At 39.3% G+C, this 20,694-nt stretch overlaps 2 protein-coding genes across 2 annotated transcripts; both read left to right on the top strand.

The window, feature by feature from the left end:
* Positions 1-5,034: 5,034 nt before the first annotated feature.
* LOC116674426 (myelin regulatory factor-like) lies at positions 5,035-17,794 on the top strand (the record flags this gene model as incomplete). Its single annotated transcript, XM_032506901.1, is given in 27 exon segments — positions 5,035-5,125; positions 5,317-5,390; positions 5,393-5,600; positions 6,127-6,188; positions 6,949-7,171; positions 7,284-7,384; positions 7,546-7,660; positions 8,538-8,733; positions 8,826-8,902; positions 8,995-9,105; positions 9,202-9,292; positions 11,319-11,519; positions 11,770-11,878; positions 12,089-12,198; positions 12,281-12,441; positions 12,551-12,623; positions 12,880-12,962; positions 13,067-13,135; positions 13,239-13,322; positions 13,537-13,604; positions 13,717-13,791; positions 13,874-14,104; positions 14,282-14,375; positions 14,796-14,858; positions 15,186-15,291; positions 15,460-15,534; positions 15,695-17,794. Coding segments are annotated over 27 exon segments (3,029 nt in total), but the record flags the coding sequence as incomplete, so codon positions are not given.
* Positions 17,795-18,522: 728 nt separating this feature from the next.
* LOC116674431 (transmembrane protein 258) lies at positions 18,523-20,520 on the top strand. The gene is made up of 4 exons (XM_032506911.1): positions 18,523-18,652; positions 18,994-19,103; positions 20,144-20,272; positions 20,377-20,520. Exons 1-3 carry the CDS (start codon positions 18,650-18,652, stop codon positions 20,268-20,270), a joined length of 240 nt encoding a protein of 79 aa, XP_032362802.1. The 5' UTR covers positions 18,523-18,649; the 3' UTR covers positions 20,271-20,272; positions 20,377-20,520.
* The last annotated feature ends 174 nt before the right edge of the window (positions 20,521-20,694 follow it).

A 20,694-nucleotide genomic window follows, 5' to 3' on the forward strand; every position in this document is an offset into this window, starting at 1 on the left:
TCTTCTTCTTCTTCTTCATGTGTACTCTACATCTTCTTTAGATTCTGTTACCTCCTCTGTGTATTCTTCATCTTCTTGCATCTTCTCTCTCTCTGCTGTGCTCTGTAATTCTGTGTAGTGCTGGCCCTCAAACTCAGTGTCGCAGTGTTTTGTGTTTTTTTTTCCAGCCTTCCTCCGTGTCCCGGCCACTGCCTTGTCACTCCTATAATCTCCTGAGCCAGGTCCTCGTGGCGACCATGCTGTGTGCGCTATTGCTGTGTGTGGTAGCCTGGTACAGCCCTTTCTCATGACTGAGGAATAATCCTCATTACACTCTCCGACCTTTCTCACACACACTCGCACACATATGCTTTTACACATATGCATGCACGCCAACACACACACCACACACACACACACACACACACACACACCCACACATTTGTAACTCTGATCTGCAACTCTCATGTCTACAGATAAAGTCTTTCAGCCCGAGTAGGGAAACATGTGAAAATTAGAGAGGATTGTTCTTCTCATCTTCTGTTTCAGGTGCTTTCATCTCAAGGACATCAACTGCTTTGCTACGCGCAGGTACTCTGCCGCTCTGTCCGCGCCTGCTTCTCTTTAGCTGTGATTTATTAGTCCCTACCTGAGGAGCGGCTTTGTGTTTGTATTCACTTCTTAATTAATATCTGTGTCATAGTGATGCTTTTCACTCTTTTACCCAGTTTAACCTGTCTTGTAAACAAATTGAGACGGTCTATAACTCTATGTCGAGCTGTCTAACACTTTCTAGTGTAGATTTGACACATTTCTTTTTTTTTTTTTAACTGTTTTTTGTCTGTATGTCTGTTAAATTGTACATTGGAGCCACAGTCCCTGTATTCATAGACTGTGCAGCATCTTGTAGAACAAGTGATAGATTGCTTGTACATTCATCATATTGGCATTATGAGATCTGACAGGTTTTTTTTTTTTTGCAGATTTTTGTGAAAATAAAAACCCATAAGTGCATTAGATGTAGGACTAATAGCCCTGATAATTATTGTAGATATCTAGCTGTCATATAAAACGTTAAAATTCGATACAAACAGCTGGTTTAATGTTAGTGTAAGCTTTTTAAATAAGGTCTTTTATTTTTATTGAATCAGTATGTATTTGATGTTAAATATCTTAGAAAGTGTGTTCACTGTCTGTACAATATTTGCATATACGTATGTGCAGCCAAGTTCATTCGGTCTAGCTGTTGGTAATCAGAATGACTTTGTTCCTCCTCTGAAAGTGTTTAATTATTAACACACATGTAAGCATTTACAAATCTCATTTGGACGCAAAACATCTTTAAGTTTTGTTTAGCTTTAATGTTCCTTCAAATGAATTATCTTGCATGTCTGTGGTCTTAGTAATAGCTTACACACCTCTACAGGAAGATAATCAAGTTATATGCTACTATTTTTAACAGAAGATTGTAAGGAAAGCTGTTAATTTGATTGAATGATATAAGGCAAATCATGTTTAATGGGTACTCGAACACTTGGTCCTCTGTTTGTGTTCATTTTAGATTATTACTGCTGACAACCCAGGCATTGAAATGGTGGCATAAACACACATACACCAACAAACAAACACACACATGCACGCGTATGCCTACAGACATACACACACACACACACTCGCCTCTCAGCCCGTAATCTCTCAAAAGGCCAGTCTGTATCGAAGTTGGACTGACAATCATTTCACTGTTCCTTGTTAAACACAGCTGGACAGAGAAACATAGAGGGCGGGGGCATTTACACATCCAGTTCACAGCAATCAAACTTAACTGATTCAGTAATTCAGAGGTTACGGTTACTTATTTACTTTCTATATTCTTTACCCACACAAGAATAGCATTAATGACAGCCTTTCCATAACTTTACTACAATCCTTACAAGTGGCAAAAACTCTCTTGTTTGATTTGTTGATTGTTACAATGGTGAAAGTATCTTCAAGAGGCCCAAACGTACTGTATCTGTTAGCGAACATGTTCATAGCAGAAAAGTTATGAGAAACTTAGAAAAAATGCTATCTTTAGCCTTGCCTTTGTAGGTTTTTAGGCTTTGGATTTTATATATAATTTTATTTTTTAAACACTTCTTACCAAAGATTTCACTGTCTATTCTGAAAATATCCACCGTTTTGTTACCTCGTTTAGTGTAAAATTTGCCACCACACAGTGATCAACTTACTGACTTTGCTTTTTACAGTTCAGTAGTTATTATATAACTTTATAAATTATATGCAGTGACATGCCCTACACATTGGAGTTCATGCAGGTGGATAAATGAGACTACAACTAACAATTACCATTGATTTTTGTGCTTCATGTGCACTACATATAGTCTTAACACTTTTTGCAAACAGATAACTACATGTATTCTTATCTGTATGCAGAAAGTGTTAACCGTAAGTTTAAATGCTACGGTTGTCCCACTGGAAAGTATTGAGAATATTTAAAGGTTTAACATTGGCATCTGAAAAATGTATTTTCTCATGCGCCAATCTTTGAAAGGTTCAGTGCAATTGAAGTGGCCGTAAACAATATTTTGTGCTATGACAATGTATCAATTTCAACGTGAAAATGATGTGACAATGTGAAAGAGGTCACTTGATGAAGGGGAGTTGCTGAAAATTATCAGTCAAATCTTCAGCTCCCCTCGAGATAGGTATGGACAACTTTCCATAAGTTAATCTCTCAATGCAAATCAAACCAGCTATCAAGCTAACTGAAATAAAACCATGCCAATCTCTAGGTCTGGTGAAGGGTATGTGATGATAGTTTTTTTTTTTTTCCAAAGGCCAAGGTAACTTTGTCAGGATGCATAGTATCCTGGATCCATGAAATACTTGCTTTTGAAAATAAAAATGTGCCGGCCTCTATGGGAATTTAACATTTAACAGTTGAAAGTGTCCTTAAAAGGTCGGATTTTCCAAAACATTTTGAATTAAAGCATTAACATCACTTTCCAAAAGATGTTTTTTCATTCCTCTTTTTAATCAACTTTAGCATTTGTATGTAAACTATTCTAGCCCCTGTATGTATATAGTTCATAGCAAAACATTATTATACATAATTATTATATAAAATAGTATAAAATGTTGATTATACACAACTGGGTTTTGGTAGAGGACTTGATTTTGATCAGGGTCTTGAAATACTACTCTTGACTTCAACTTAACTGCGCTCGTTCTTGAACTTCTCATGGACACTTTATTACAGCCCTGTTTCATTTACTCTTCTCAGTCTTTCTTGTAGGGGTTTCCCTCTACCATTCCATCCTTGGACATCAAACTTTTATTCTGTCTTTCTGCCCCTGCTCTCGTCAAGCTCCATCTATCTACCCTCCCCTCTCCCTCCATCCCTCTCTTTTTCGTTATCAGGCCAGCTTAAATTTACCGCCTATTTGGGTGGGGTGCACATCTGGATCTTATTTAAGGGGAACCATACTGCTTTTCTCCCCTTGCACTGGCACGTATTAAGAGACATTAACCATCTGTTTCTATCCAGCCAAGAAAATTAGTCAGTATAAACACAGTTTTCTCCAAAAACATGGTAACATGACAATTATATAGTAAACAATATACTATGGGGTGTTCTTGATTTAATTGGTTGGAGACAAGTGTTTGGTTTGTGGGTTTAGTAACTGAAGGTTGTAAGATGTTCATGCTTCCAGCTCTGCACTTCGATGGATGAAGCATATATTATTCATGAATAAATCATTTGTGGTGAACGGCAATGTGTGGCGAGGGTAAGAAGAGAAACTGTGACTATAAACTAATAAGTGACATTTTGTTGGGGTTCTGATGAAAAGTGAAGTGGAAGATAGAAAAGAGGGAAGAGATTTTTTTCCAATGGTAACACAAAAATTCCTTGCATTCCCAACTGAGTAGCTGCTTAATCTATCAGAGAAAGTGTGTGTGTGTGTGTGTGTGTGTGTGTGTGTGTGTGGTGTGTGTGGTTGTGTGGGTGTGTGTGTGTGTGAGAGAGGAGACTGGGGTTGCCTGCCCACCCACCTTATACCAGGTCCTTACCCTCTGCTTCACCCCCTCCGTCCTGCTCCCCCTCTCCTCTATCATACGCACTCTGTTTCCAGCATCTACAGTGTGGGACAACTAGTGACAGCTTTAAAGAAAATGCATCACTTTCACTCATGTAACATTTGATTTTAATGCCCTGGGTGCAATGGAGGAGGCTGGTTTATACAAAAAAAGTCCTTTAATCTATTCTAAATATATGCATAAGTGAGTGCTTGTTCTGCATGTTGGAGTTTTAAAGATTAAGTGGGGTCATGTGTTTGGGATTTGTGAGGCTTTGGCTATCAAAGGGTGAAAATGACCCTGGGGTGAAGTAAAGGGAGCATTAGGAATCATGAAATTACTAATATATATATTTTATAAAGTATTTTAAAACATGGCACACACAATGGGATAAAGCAAAATCTTTATCATAGATTTCAATTGTAGTGAACATAGAAAATGGGGACTATACAATCTAGTTTAGTAACACGGTTAGTAAGTTAATTTTTAAATTCTAGTTGATTATTACTGTGATTCTTTTTTTTTAATGGGGAAAGGCAGCTGAGGTACAAAATAGAAACCATCAACTGGAAGGATTCTAGACTTCATGTATAAGCAATTAGAGGCACTGAATCATCAGTATGTGATCTGTAATATTGACTAACACATATTTAGATTGTTGGTCACTCCTGTTACATTAATCTTTAAATTCTCAGAAAGCAGAGCTCTTCTTTTTTTGTGTTCTTGATTGTGTTCAGCAAAAGGTTGTGAATTTTCCTAATAAAAATGCATTGATACATTGTAATCAGGAGTATGCAAAAATAGCTATAAATGATAATGAGTTAAAATATCTTATTAGATAGATAGATAGATTCCTACAACATTGTGTTAAAACTAGAGCTAGTGTGGCAGTGTGTGGAGTTGCTGAAAGATTCACATTGCTAATTCCCAGATGCTCTCCATCTCCCCTCTGTGTTCCCCACCCTCCCTTCACCACAGGTCATGATATTATCAGTTCTCTGGAGCCAGCCAACATCGACACAAGTATCCTGGAAGAGTACATCAGCAAGGAGGACGATAGCACTGACATGTCAGTAGGGACTCTAAACCAACCCAGCAATGTCAAAACAACATACACCAACCAAATCAGATCATGTCGTTACAAAGGAATTTGTTTTTTTCTGATAAGGCTAATCCCTTTCTTCTTCTTCTTCTTCTTCTTCTTCTTCTTCTTCTTCTTCTTCTTCTTCTTCTTCTTCTTCTTCTTCTTCTTTCTCTCAGCTGTTTCTCAGAGGTCCACAGCACCCCAGGACCAAATTACTCATCTCCCCAGGCAGGAGTGTCCTCCTCTGGGGGTTGGTGTGTGGTGTGAGCCCCCCTATTCCACTGCGCCAAGGAGCCCCTCCGCCTGGGCCTCCTAACTGTCAGAACGCCTACCCCCCAGGTCCATCCCTGGGCCTCCGACACAACTACCTCTGCCTGGGACAGCAGCAGCAACACCAGCAGCAGCCACAACAGCAGCAGGCTCACATCAAGCCAGAGCACAGGGGCCACTACGCTCCAGGGTAAGCACAATACCAAGGAGGTGGATGAGTAGAGGTATAAGTAGGATAAAGTATAGCACAAGCTGATACTTAGGAATGTTCAAGAAATGTTGAAGATGCTGAAACACTCAAATTTTAAACATGAAATAAAGCAGAAGTGGCAGCAGATGAAGCAGTATATTTTTGGAAGCATGCAACAATAAACACAAAACACTACTACAGGCGCATTATGCAATCAATACATGCTACATTTGTACAAATAAAAAACTAGCTGCTCAAGAGGGGGAGGGAGACTGATAACAGAGAAAGAGTCAAATTACATCCTGCAAAGAAGTCCTGACGCACACAATCCTGTGTAAAGAACCTCTACACACTCTGTTCCCAAAAGAGAGTTTCTCCCTCACATATAATGGCAGTTTAGAAAAAAGAACAATATAAAAGGGAAGGCTTCCCAACTTCAAGGATGGTATTTTAATTTTTATGATTTAAAAGTCAAACATTAGTGTTTTTGTGAATGTAACATCTACTGCCTTCTGTTTTTTTTCAGGACACTACCTGAGTCCCCCCCAGACTCCAGCTCAGAGCCGTACTCTCCACAGCAGGTGAATGGTAAGTAACACATCTTTTTCCTCTCCCTGCAAAAATGTGTATAACGAATTTGACAAAGAGCACACTAAAGTAGAACATATAACAAACATGGTGCTTTAATCTGTAGACTGCACTTGGACACAGAGTCAGAGAAAGCCACTGTATTCAAGTATTCAAGGTGTATGTGGGTCACGGTCAAATCAATATCTGTTACTCATCACATTGTTGTATTTAAACGGAGCATTAAGACAAAAAGAAGTTCATGTGCAATCCAATCAATATATTGAATACCGCGTGCATATGTCATTTATTAATCAGGAGTTTACATAATTTGTTCTGAAAATTGATTTTATCAACTGAAATAAACACATTTGAACTCAGCTTTACAAGTTTTCATTTCAAGTGTTTCCACAAAGAATGAGCCAGCATATGTTTGACCTGTTTCAACACACAAGTTGAACAACAACAGTACTCAAAGTCATATGTACTTCTATACACTCACACACCTCCATTGGTCTGCTTGTTGGTGAGAAGGTGTGGAACAGTGTTATCTGATGGGCATCCCTCCAGTTCACCAGAAAGAAACAATGGAAATACCTTTAGCTAAGGTTAGAGGGAAGTAGAATAAAATGCAGTCTGAAATGCAGAATGGACAGATCAGTCTTGAGAAGAAAAAGCTGCATTCTGTGTGTGATCAAATGTACCATATAGTATAGTATAGTATAGTATGCATAATCATGTAGACGTTGTTGTTGTTATTATTCACCGTTGTGTCTTTTAGATCCTCACATGATCCGGACCATGACACCAGAGAACATGTGTCACATGACTCCAACGCCACCCCTCCCACCACACGGGCACTATCCCAGCATGCATCGGGACATGTACCTGAAGCCTGAGTCAATGATATCACAGTATCCCATTGGTCCAGCCACAAGCGGAAGTGGAGACATGCAGCAAACTCAGATGCTCCATCAGCTACTGCAGCATCCACAGGGGCAGGAGTAAGTCATGATGATATACAGGAGAGAGGGAGGGAGGGTTGTGGTGTCCAGTTTATAAGGAGCAAAAGGAATGATGTGTGACTTTTGACTGTGTTTCCATCTTCTCACACAGCAGCATCCCTGTTCACCAGGCCAAGAAGAGGAAGCACTCTGACTCTCCCAACAGCACCCTCAATTCCCAAATCCTCACAGGTATCATCAAACAAGAACCAGGTAGGCAGGCATCTTTCTTCTCTTCCTCACAAACTCTACCTCATGCTCACCTGCTCTTACCTACCCTTTAACTCTTGCACAGATAATGACTTTTACAGAACAGTTGCGGACATTCATTGCATTTTTCTGTCTTGCTTTAATTGCTGATCTGTTTGTCACAGGATTAATGCAGGATTCAGACAACTCCTACCTGGACCCAAACTATCAGTGCATTAAGTGGCAGCCTCACCAGCAGAACAAGTGGACACCACTGTATGACGCAAACTGCAAAGAGCTGTGGGTGGAATTTATTTTGGCATGTCTGTACATCTTGAAGTCTTTATTTTGTGAAGAAAAGGCTGAAAGCACTCTGCAGAGCCCAATATTAAAGAAGTTATAATTGTTTAAATGGATAATTCAAAGTATATAGCGGGAGTGGCAATGGAATAGCAGGGTTGCAGAGGTCTACAAATTCCTCAGAGGTGAGCTTTGCGGGGGAGTTAACGAGTGCAGGGTTTCGGCTTAGGAAGACAACGTGAGGAGGGGGTAAAGGGAGAAATTAGTGTGCACCTACTTGTGCTTTTGCAATACCAAAATAGAAGAAAAAAAAGCTATGGATAGGGAGGAAGGCTGAAATGAACTCACAAGACCTTTCAGATATGTAATCAAAGCCATCTACTTGCCCATCACAACTTTTAGTTTATGGCACAGTGTGTTTTTGAGGGTTTTAAATTAGATTTATTAAGTCTATCAGACAATCCCAGTCCTCAGTGTCATAAAAGAATGGCAAAACTACTAAAGCCCGTTAGCCTATGCAGGGGTCTCTACCAATGAGGAGACTTTTTTTACATAAAAAATGGCTTGATTTTATGTCAGCATCACAAGAATATAATAGGGGTGTCAGTCACCATCTCCGTATTAGCTCAACACATACATTATAAAATGTTGCCCATTTCTTTACGAAATTACATATGTTACATTTTCTCTGTTCACATCTCTCTAAGGGCTTGGACCTAAAATAATGGTGGAGACCCCTGTAATACAGTCAAGAGTCTCCCCCTGGTGATAACAATGGCAAAACTCTGCAGTATGCAGCAGTTTTTCCACTTTTCTTACAAATATGAGCCTTCTATTCACATTATTCAAATGTCACAATCTCTTTCCCTGTCTTCAGTCCAATGCCAACCTACCGTGTTGATGCTGACAAGGGCTTCAACTTCTCCTTGGCTGATGATGCTTTTGTTTGCCAGAAGAAGAATCATTTCCAGGTCACAGTATACGTAGGCATGCTGGGAGATCCCAAGTACATCAAGACAAGTGATGGCCTGCAGCCCATTGACTGTTTCTATCTCAAACTCAACGGCGTAAAGGTTTGCAGAGGCACAATAGTGTACATGGCATCAACTTTGATAATTAACTCTACAGCATTAAGTATACATTTTATTTCTCTTTTCATTGACAGGTGGAGGCTGTCAATCAGTCTATCAGTGTGGAGCAGTCACAGTCTGACCGTAGCAAGAGACCTTTCAAGCCAGTGATGTGAGTAAGAACACTTTAATGGAAAGGTTCACGGAACAGTATACAGCTGTAAACATTTCTTTGAATAACACGTTGTGTTTTGTTTCTCCCAGGGTTACCCTGCCCTCAGAGCAGGTCACAAAGGTCACAGTGGGGAGGCTCCACTTCAGCGAGACCACTGCAAATAACATGAGGAAGAAGGGCAAGCCAAACCCTGACCAGAGGTGAACAACATGTCATCACATGTAAACATTTGATTCACTATGATCCCGTTATAGCTCCAGTAGTCAAATCTACTCCTGATGTTTTTGTCCTCACAGGTATTTTATGCTGGTGGTGGCGCTGCATGCTCAGTCCCACAGTCAGAGCTACACTGTGGCTGCCCAAGCATCCGAGAGGATCATCGTCAGGGTAACGTCTGGCCATGTCTGTCTACCTCCTACAACAATCATATCCCTTGTGAATGTGACACCTTTGGTCTACTTTACATAACTTTCTGCACTTCAACATCACTGTGTAGATCTCAACATCTTCTACAGTCTCTGTCTTTCCATTCCTTTTATCTATGTGGCTGTAATCCCCAGCACACTTATTATGCAATCTAATAGATGCAGTAAGCTGGGCTATGAAATACGTGTATCTTTAAAATGTCAGCTTTACATTATTTTCACTGCACAGCAAGGTCATTGTACATACCCCAGATGTCTAAAACATGTAATCATAGTGTTTAGTTAACTTGCATGAGCTTAAGAAGTATTAGAACTATTTGAAAGCTACACAATTGTTTACTTTTAGCTACATTGGTGAATCATTTTATTAACTCATAACATTTAAACACAGACTAAGCTATAAAGTTAGGCTTGCTTTAATGCAATAGTTCCACGTTTTGGGTAATACACCTTTCTTGTCTTATATCTGTATGATAATATGTGGCTGGAAGCAGATGCTGATTAGCTTAGCTTAGCATGAAGACTGAAAACGGGGAAACAGCTAGCCTGTCTTAGTCCAACAAAACAAAAACAACGAAATATGCTTACCAGCACCTCTAAAGCTTACAAAAACAAAAAAAGTGTAAAAACAATAACCTGTGTTTTGCAGGGGTTATGTGTTAGGGCCTTTCTTAAAAAATGTTGTGCCAAAGCCCAGTAATGTTTGGCCCTCATCCTCTGGGGCCCACTTATGCAGTTTTTCAGGTAAAGAAAGAATATTTGTTCATTAGGCCTATATTAAACATGTATTTATTTATTAACAGTTATAGATACACAGAAGTTAGAGATGCACTATAGCAGCCCAACGTTTGCCAGTATAGGCCACCATGGGGAGATGGCACAAACATCTGGACTAATCACAGCTGGCTTGGCAACCCAAAGGCATAAGTTTTGTTTCAAGATTTTGTGAGGAGACAATGTGGGGGGTCTGGGGGTCGTCCCATAGAAGATTTTAAGCATTGAACACTCATTTTACCGCATTCTGGTGAATTTTTACGCACCCATTTGTACCTTTTAATCCATTAATGCATGCTGGAAATGTGTTTATGTAAAGGCTCCCATGCATTCTGTATTGCTTTCAACTATTTATTCTGCTGTAGATCAACTTGTCTAATTTAATTTATCTCTGCTGACCAACACCTGTAGGCATGATTTACGCTTCCCCTTCTTTTAAATCTTTTTGGGGGAAGTAACCTCTTTATACAGTATGTACATTTGGGAGTTATTCATGTAAATGATCAATTTATTTTAAAGAATTTATAAACTCCTGGACTTTAGTAGCACACTTGTTTCAGAAAGGTTTCTGCTCATGGCAGAAATACATGGAGCATGAACGTGATACTTCTGCCGCAGCATGCCCATAGCAGAGTAAACTGTAAACTTTTACTGTAAACTGTAAAAGACTGTAAAAGACTGTAAAAGTCACTTCGCAGGAACTTATTGCACACTTAAACTTTGAATTACTTACATTTAAAATTACATTCTTGGCTACAGTCAAAACATTCTAGGCCCTGGAAAAAAGGAACCTGGCGACACCAATGGAGTTGCCTAAATAGAAGGAGACACCTGCTTTATTCAACCCACAACATCTCTGTCTTTGGCGCAGCTCTGTCGGCAACAGTTATTTGATTTTTTTGTGGGGGGTCCTGCAGCACAACAGGCATTCCTGCGCGGGCAAGCAACATAGTTTGAGAAAGGCTGTGTTAGACTATTTCTTAACTGGGAGCTGTGCAGAGCACTGCCTGGAGTCTCTACGGGTTGTCTGGAAGACTGGTATTGATCTTCTAATTTAACTCTCAGCAAGAAAGCAAATAAGCATGTTTTTCAAAATGTCCAACTTTTCCTTAAAAAACATTGTAATTATTTGGATTTTTTTTTTTTTGGCATTTATTTTTAGAAACATCTAAAATACTGTTTGCCTGTGCACCTTCTCCTTTGTCTCTCTACAGGCATCCAACCCAGGCCAGTTTGAAAGCGACAGCGAGGTGCTGTGGCAGCGTGGCCAACTGCCAGACTCAGTCTACCACCACGGGAGAGTCGGCATCAACACCGACCGGCCGGATGAAGCACTTGTTGTCCATGGCAACCTGAAGGTCATGGGCTCTCTGGTACACCCGTCTGACATCAGGGCCAAAGAAAATGTCCAGGAGGTCAGGATGACACTCTGAATGTATATGGGCGTGTTTGTGCGTGTGTGTGCGTGTGTGTGTGTTTCAGTGTGTCATTGTGTGCCTCGTATGCTTGTCATCATGAATCATGTCATCCAAATGCATCCAAGTGCAATTGAACTCTGAGTTTTGTCTTTTCGTTGTTTTTGATTTAAGCATTTTTATCTGTAACAGGAACGTTATGTTTTCATACCATCTGCATGGACATCATTGTCATTCTGTCTGTGTGTAGGTCAACACCACAGACAATTTGAAACGGATTTCTCAGATGAGGCTTGTCCATTATCAATACAAGCCTGAGTTTGCTGCCACCGTGGGCATAGAGAACACTGCAGAGACTGGTAACAACTTCATGAATAACGAATTTCAATTATTGCATCAATCATCTCATTTCTTTGTACGCTGTAAATCATGTTGTCATCTTAATGTCTTAATATTTGATCTGTATTTTGCTCCATGTGCGTTGTTGTGCAAGTGTGTTATGTATCTGTATCTGCAATCATGCTTTCACTGCTGTTTTTCACTTCAGCACTTGTTATATTCTCCTGCAGGAGTGATCGCTCAAGAGGTTCAGCAAATCTTGCCTGAAGCAGTGAAGGAGGGCGGTGATGTGGTGTGCGCCAATGGAGAAACTATCCCCAACCTGTTAGTGGTCAACAAGGTAATGAAAGTAACACATAAACATACAGTGCACACAGACATCCCTTCCGTACACACTATCAGCTCTCCCTCTTATTTCAAAGGACCTTATCTTCATGGAGAACGTGGGAGCGGTGAAGGAGCTGTGTAAGCTCACAGACAACCTGGAGACTCGTATAGATGAACTGGAGCGCTGGAGCCGAAAACTGGCCAAGCTACGTCGTCTTGACAGCATGAAGAGCACCGTGAGTGGAAGTACTGTCAGGTGAGAGCAATGAGCAGAAGTCGCCTATATTTAAGCTTTAGGGTGTGTGTTAAAGAATCTTGTAAGATTAGAAAACAATTGATTATTTTTGTTTTTCTTACCCATGTAGCCAATCAGGGAGTTATTTCAGCAGAACAGGAAGTGGCCCACTCAGGAAGAAGACAGTCAAACCTGGGAGCAAGGTCTGTGGTGATAATTATGTACTTAAACTGTGTTATAAGTGAAAAGCAGGATTCTACACAAAACCATTTAGCCTCTTTTTTGTATGTTAAACAGCTTTTTTGTATATATTGTTTATTTCATATTAATTTGTTTGTTTATGTATGCACCAATCACCGAGGCAAATGTCTTGTGTTACTCACCTTACTTGGCAATAAATCCTTTTCTGATTCTGATTCTGATTGCAACTTTAATATTATCTGTGTGTTGTTATTGCAGAATTCGGCTCCAGATCAAGGCTGCATCAGCCAGAGGTTCATGCAGGGAGCCATTCTGGCTCTGGTCATTGTCATGGCCTTCAGGTTAGACTAACCAAAATGTGTTTGGGGAGGGAGTGGTAGGTAAACAAAAAAATCAGCTTCATCTGCGTGCAGTAGTGACATGATCTTTATTTGTTCCCAAACAGTGTCATTTCCATGTCCGTCCTTTATGTGTTAACTCTTCACCATAGAGGAGACGTCACAGAGAAAGATGGGTATGTGCTTTTGAGTGAAAGAGACGCTTAAGCTTTATAGTAAAAGAAATCAATCTCTCCTCCATTAATGTCTTTCTATATTATCTGTTCCTGCTTTCTGTAGCTATGTTCCTCCCTGTGTTTTCTACATCTCTTGGATGCCCATCTTCACTGCCACAGTAACTTTCTGTCCACCTGTCTGCCCATGGTACCTGCCTTTCTTGCTATTTCATTGTTTCATTTTCTGATCCACTCTTTCGGCCTTATCTTTGATTGCTTAGTTGGGTGTTTCCTTTTCCCTGTGTGAAAGGAGATTATGAGTCACATATCTTTACACCGTAAAAGTAATTGAGTTTGAAATGGATCATTATTTTACTGAAAGCATGCTCTTGACTTCCTGTACTGCCATCTGATTGGTGCAGGTCCAGAGCTGCACTGGGATCCTCACGTAGGAGTCCATATACCCCACTGTCCACCACCCCTGCACCAAGTGAGTGGAGTAACTGACCACCTGGCTAAGTTTGGTAGTTTTAAAAACCACAGAAACCAACAGGCTAACTCAGATCTGTCACCTTTCTCTCATTCTCTTACAAATACTGCAGCTTGTTGTTCAACTACAGCCATAAGCAACCAATCAGCTATAGATTTGATATTGAATAACAACCAATCCACACCAGGTAAGTAAGCAAGAAATATGACATGTTTTCCTGCAGTGTACATTCTTCTTTGATGCAGGATAAAAAAATCTTCCTTTTCTAGATTTAGGCAGCCTGGTTCCCACACCAGGAACTATGATCAAAAAGGCCAAGTCCAGACCAATGGACAAGGATGGCCGCAATAGAAACCGTCTGAGTCACACCTCAGCACCTTTGTACTTTGCCAAGGCTAAAAGGCCTGCACCTACAGACCTGGACGGAGTGGGAGCTACCAACCGTCTGCCCCCAGGTCAGCCGTCAGTGCCACGCAGACAACGCAGCCTACACACAAAGGGTAAATCCACAAACACAGCCCAGACATGGCACTTTCTTCACACATATAATATGCAGTATACAAACACAGTTAAGCCATGTGTTTGACAACAGCAAACAAAGCTTATCTACATATTATTCAACAGAATTCTACAGTATGGGTACGGTGCTCATAGTGCAGCTTTTCTTATTTTTGCAGGAGGAAAGTCAGCTCCCTCTCTGACTAGTCTACATATCGTGGAGACAAACCAAGAGATCACAACACAAAGTTGTGCAACACCAGAAAGCTGCAGGTATATACTTAAAAGTTAGGATTGAGTTGACATTGTATAGATTGGTGACATATTTTTAAAAAAAGCAACATAAAGTGTGCTAGTACGGAGACGGTCCACGAGCAGTCACAACAGCTTCAATGCCCCTTGGCAAGTCTGTGAACTCTACTGGAGGGATGAACACTATTTTTTCAAAAGATTTTCCCTAATTTGGTGTTTTTATGATGGTAGTGGAGAGTGCTATATTACTTCTCGGTCCAAAGCTTTCCAAAGGGGTTTAGTTGGGTTGAGATCTGGGGATTGTGAAGGCCATAGCATGTATTTCACATAATAATGATAAAAAGTCATCAAACCGGGCGCCGGGATAGCTCAGTTGCTACACAATTACAGTTTAAATTCAGGTCTTAATGCTGATGCTATTTATCTCTATGTTGACTCTAGCTATACGGTATCACTCCATGGAAAAAGAAATTCCTCCATCTCACAAATCACTTTGCACATGACGTGAGTATAGACACTACATACTATCTACATAACTGCATGCATGCAGTTGCAATGCTTACCTTTACAGGTCCATCATTTCCAAAGGTTTCCTGTCCTGAGCCATGCAATTTGTCAGTAATTACTTGTAAAATAGAGACTAGAGAAGAGGTTTTAATTGACACACGTCCAATTAATTATTTCCAATAATTGCTAAACTAGCTTTACCAAGACTATTGTAGTCAGTGCACAGCGGTTCAGCTGATATAAACAAAGTAAAACCTGTGTGACTAAAATACAACATTTCAAGTGTAAGCCAAAGAGACAGCAAGCATATTTAATTCATCGCAGGTCCACGAACAGTGTGTGGGTACGACAATGTGGAGCCACCAAGGGACGTTTATGCCCCAACCACACAGAGACAGAACTCTATGGGGGACAGAGTACATCAACAAAGGTACATAATGAGAATCATGATCTATCATATAATCAAAACCTTTCCTTCTTTTTCATATTGTACCACTATAACTATGTTAAACTAGCAATATTATTATTATTATTATTATTATTATTATTCAAATGACTTACTTACTGACTCAATATATTCTGCATACTTTTTTCTAAGGGGACTCATCACCTTTGGTCAGTGTCCATGCTGTCCTTCCAGGACATCACCTATCACTTCCGTGTCTCCCTGTCTGTAAGTAAACTTGGCTTCTAAAATATGAGAGTCTTTCAGATGCTGCGTGGTTCTTGTGTGTTGTTGATTCAATTGTTATAGTACTTAGTTTAAAAATAGTTTAAATTAACACAATGATTGATTCCTACATGTTGTGTCTCCATGTGCTTTCCATTGACAGAGTGAGACGAGATGTGCCACAGGAGACACCTCATCATACTCTGACTACCATTTTATCTTTCAAAGCAGCTGTGTGTGAGAAGGAAGATGTGTCCCAGTGTTTTTACAATACACCACATTTGTGGTTTCATTTGTAAGATGTTATAGGATAGGATTTTGTCTTATTATTGTACGCTATTTTTAAAGATATTCCTACAAAACAAACTATATACCACTGTCCCTGTTACTGTTATCCTCCACATGGATATGCATTAGGACATCTCTTTTTGCTGTGATGACTGGAGTTTGAAACACTGTTTTTTTTCTGTCACTGAAATTGCTTTAAATCACAATTGACGACTGTGTTGTGTCACTGTTAACTGATCACAAAGTCCATACTTAATACAAGCCAGAATTACTTTTTAGCAAAATTCAAGTTTCTAAATGAAGTCCAGGCTGAGCTACAGTAAATGCAGCACGCATTTCTTTCTTTTTTTTAATACAAAGAATCTCTAAGTACGAGGAAATCACTGTCGACTAAAAGCAAAAACACTTTTTAATATTTTTATACACTGGAAAGAAGATCATTGGCCCTCTGCTGAAGGCCTCAGTGAATTGTTACAATTCTCACTGAAGATATACTGTACCTCAGTAGTGCACACTGGCAAAATCCTGCCCCCCCCCCCCCCGGGAGGCAGTCGACTTTCTCGTCATGCAGCATCTGACTAAACACTGTACAGAGAAGGTATTACTGTGCAGTATTGCTGTCTCAATTGTGACATTGAGTGAAACATAAAATTGTTACATTAAATTTTCATGCATATGCATACTATGACACAGAAATTATTCTTGTTCCAAAAATGAAGGCATACAAGTCATATTCATTTCAGCAGATTCACTGGAAGACATGCGATAAGACTGGTAAACAAAGTAAACAATTCACTGGAACTGAACATGCAGAAACACTGACAGCTCTTAGCATCTGATAGCGAATGCAACAAGTCCAACACTGACTTTATTTTAAGAAACACTGGAATAGCTTACACTGTAATTGCTAACCGGACAGAATGCTGGTAAGGCAATAAAAGGCATAAATCATTTCAGTTGCATGCCAAATCATTTCTTTAATATTATGGCCTACATCTCCGCTCAGAGGCAACTCAAATGCTGCTTCAGCTATGAAAATTCATTTTTAATGGCTCAGTCATAAAGCTGAGGAGGAGTTGCATTTATTTACGCACACTGCAGAGGTAAAATTAAACACTGGATAGTTTCATGTATTTCTCTGGATGTTTTGAATATTTTTCCTGTGCCTTTACAATTAAGAATATGTAGAAATAACACTTTGAGTATAACTGGATTGTATGTATGATGTTTTCTTCTATTATCTTTTCTTGTTTTAAAGCCATTCTCCACTTATTCTCCCCACCATGCTCTTGTTGCGTTTGTCAAAATTTGTTTTTCAATTCATATTCCATATGTGTCTGTATTCAGAAAGAAATAATACAATAGTGTATCTTTAATGTAAAATCAATATTAAATAGGAAAAACAGCCATCAGACAAACGTTTATTTAATTTATCATATTAAAAGAATACTGTAAAATGCTTTTGGTATTATGACTTCAGTGGGTAAAGTGTACTATTTTAGCTTATTTATAATGCACCAGCTAGCATAATGAAACCACTGTAGCACTTTTTGCACTGTATATATGAACTGCTTTAGCTCTATCCAATGCACCAGACTGTTTTCATAAACTCTACATTACATGTAACTGTATAGCTTCATTTTGTTACTACCAAGGCTCCTTTTATCATATGGTTTTTATAGTTGATATTTTTTGGGATTGTTGTATTATCAATAATATATTAATGTTTATGGAGCCAAGAATTGATTGACACACACACGCCCACACACACACACACACAGAGCAATACATTTCTAATTGTAGCACCATTTGTTAGGAGAAAATTCCATAACACTATAAAACTTGTTACTTAGTACTTTAATATTACTACTTTGTCGTTTTAGCCCATTTTATCATTGCATTTTTCAAAGCCTTTTGTCAAAAAATATGCTGTAATACTATGTAAATGCATGTAGTAAATAAATTTGTGATTGAATTTTCTGTTTTTTGATTGTCAAACTGCTTCATGAGATGAAAACTAATTGCTCACTTTGTCCGCTAGATGGCAGCCGACATTCTTTAACTGTCTATGTTAGGGATAATGTGACGTTTTTGCCCTGAAATTACCCTTTCAGGCCTGAAATGAATGTATAAAAAGTGTATATACTTTTTTATAAAAAAGAAGTATATATATATTTTTATACATCCATGAGTACCTATCACCGAGGTCATGCCTACTAGTACCCTTGTCGAATATGAATTAGTTTCTTATTTCCTAGCAGGGTTAAAACGGGATACACATTGTTTTAAACAGATAAAATCGTATCATATAATACATTCAGTAATTTGAAATCTTTGTAATTTATTTATTTCAAGACAGGGACAGCGAACAATAAAACATTTATCTTGTACGGCTTGTAGCCAACGCTTAGCAAGATGTGAGAAGGCGTGGGGACTACATGAAACAATGGCTGTTGGCAGAGTATTCCATTGAGTCATGGCACTGCAAGAAAATGATAACTTCCCAAATGCAGTTTTGCGTTGGGGTACACTACACTCACCCTTGTAACATATCTTGTTGTTCTTGTTTGCTTCTCTGTCTCTGCCTGTTAACTGAGCCCGTTAACATCCCCGCCTGAGCCTCACGGGTGTATAAAAAAACAAACCTGAGCCTGTGTGCCATATGCGCCTATGGGGAGGAAAAGCCTGAGAGGCTAAACTGAGGATTACAAAACCCCAAAGCAAACGTCAACTGTACGTCACGAAAGAAACCAGGAAGTGATAGTCAGTGGTACGTGGCCTTATCATCTTGGATCGCACAAATTAAACAGCAGCTCCGGTTCATTGCAAAATGGTAGAATTACTCATCTTTATCTTGTTTATAGAAGTTCTAACTGTGATGTACAATGATATGCAGTTTATTTCATCAGCAAAACAATGCGTTTTCGGTGTGAAATTGTGCGTTTGGGCAGCAACGTAAATGCAGACTAGCAAAGCAACGTTAGCTTCTCATGTCAAATTCACTGATTCAGCCGCTCTATTTAAACAAGATGAATACTTTTTTCAACACGAATTAAACGTTTTAGACGCGGGTACATTGTGGAAGGAAGTTAAACTACAATTTGGCGGTAATGGAGGTGATGTAGCTAACTTTGTCTAACCTAATTGTGTCTGAACTCTTTGCTGTGGCTGCAGGAGCTCGAGGCTATGACCAGATACACCAGCCCGGTGAACCCGGCTGTGTTCCCACACCTCACTGTCGTCCTGCTGGCCATCGGCATGTTCTTCACTGCCTGGTTCTTCGTGTATCCTTTCCCTGCTTGTTCCACATAATACTACGCATGTGGGTAACATGACAGAAGGGGTCAATAGGACACTGCAGAATAGCGACCTGCAGTGACCCCGTACAAGATTACTTTAAGGATCATATCGGTGCCTTTACATGCTTTAGCCCATCTGACTTCAAGCTAAGTTAGTAGCAAAGGTTTGCCATTTCTCGTGGAGCACAATAAGTAAAATCATACCATAGGTTTTTAAATATTTGTTCTTGCAACCCTCCAGGCACCCATTTGTTTCCTCTCATTTGAGTACAGTGTGAAGCTTAAATGAGGAATCCGGTTAATTACAACTTACGATCCATAGCTCAGCCAATGACTTTAATGGATAACATTAACACAAACACTTACAGAGTTAATTAAGTAAGATGAGACAAGAAACTCGAGCAGTCAGTTGCTCACACAGATTTCAATGAATGATAAAATTGTCCATTGTAAACATCCAAACATGGCACTTTACAGACATACTTCCTGGTTTAGCTTTAACCTATGGGCCTTGGGGCGTTCTCACAGTTATTGTGTACAATAGTGGAGTATTGCAGGTATTTTTGGTGTTTTCCCTCTTTGCTGTATCCTCAATTCAAGTGGTAGCTAATTTGGCTATACTGTCGAAAGAAATATTAACCACATTAAGTTCATGCAAGAATTGTTAATTAACACAACAAAGCATTTATGTTATTTTTCTTTCTAAATTATTTGTAGATATGAGATAGAGACTTCATAATAATACAGTACATGTTGATGGACAGGAATTAAAGCATTTAAAGGCACAATCATTGATCAAAATGTAAACCATAAGAAAGTTAGAAATCCACAATAAGACAAAGACAAAATCTAAGTCTGTAAAATGTTTGTTTACATTATTTCTGAAAATAAGTAATACGTTTTACTATAGTGTGTATAGTAGTGGACCAGTTGGCCTCACAGCAGGAGGCATTAGACATATCAAAGAGCTCTGAACTTTGCTGTTGATTGTATTTTAAATGGGCTAGCCCTTAATTTCTCATCAGCTATGAGGTGACATCAACTAAATACACCCGGGACGTCTACAAAGAGCTGCTGATCTCCCTCGTGGCTTCACTTTTCATGGGCTTCGGTGTGCTGTTCTTATTACTCTGGGTTGGCATCTATGTATGAAGGTACATTTGAAATATTATTAAGATAGTTTTATTAGTTTTATTTTTAGTCACTGAAACAGTTTTTTTAGTGGTTAACTTTTTTCACTCTCCTTGTTTTCCTGCAGTTTTGGGTGACTGACTTAAAAGAATATTACACATTCCAGGAGGACATGAAACACAACACGGACTGGATTTAATTGGACTGCACTGACAACATTTTGGGATCATATGGACTCTGGTTTTCTTGTCACAAGTAAAGGGGATTTGTACGACTTTTGGTGTCTTTCTTTGTTTAGCCTGATATCTGCATACAGATCTAATAGATTTGAACAATTGTAGAAATGGTTGATTAACCGTTTTATTTAGATGAGACTGGAACTGGACCTGTTGGATTCTTGAGATTAGGTTATTTTGACACACTGAAGACTATTTATGGTGTGTTT

This window comes from Etheostoma spectabile, unplaced genomic scaffold (genome assembly GCF_008692095.1).
Source record: "Etheostoma spectabile isolate EspeVRDwgs_2016 unplaced genomic scaffold, UIUC_Espe_1.0 scaffold00000234, whole genome shotgun sequence".
Classification (NCBI taxonomy): Eukaryota; Metazoa; Chordata; class Actinopteri; order Perciformes; family Percidae; genus Etheostoma; species Etheostoma spectabile.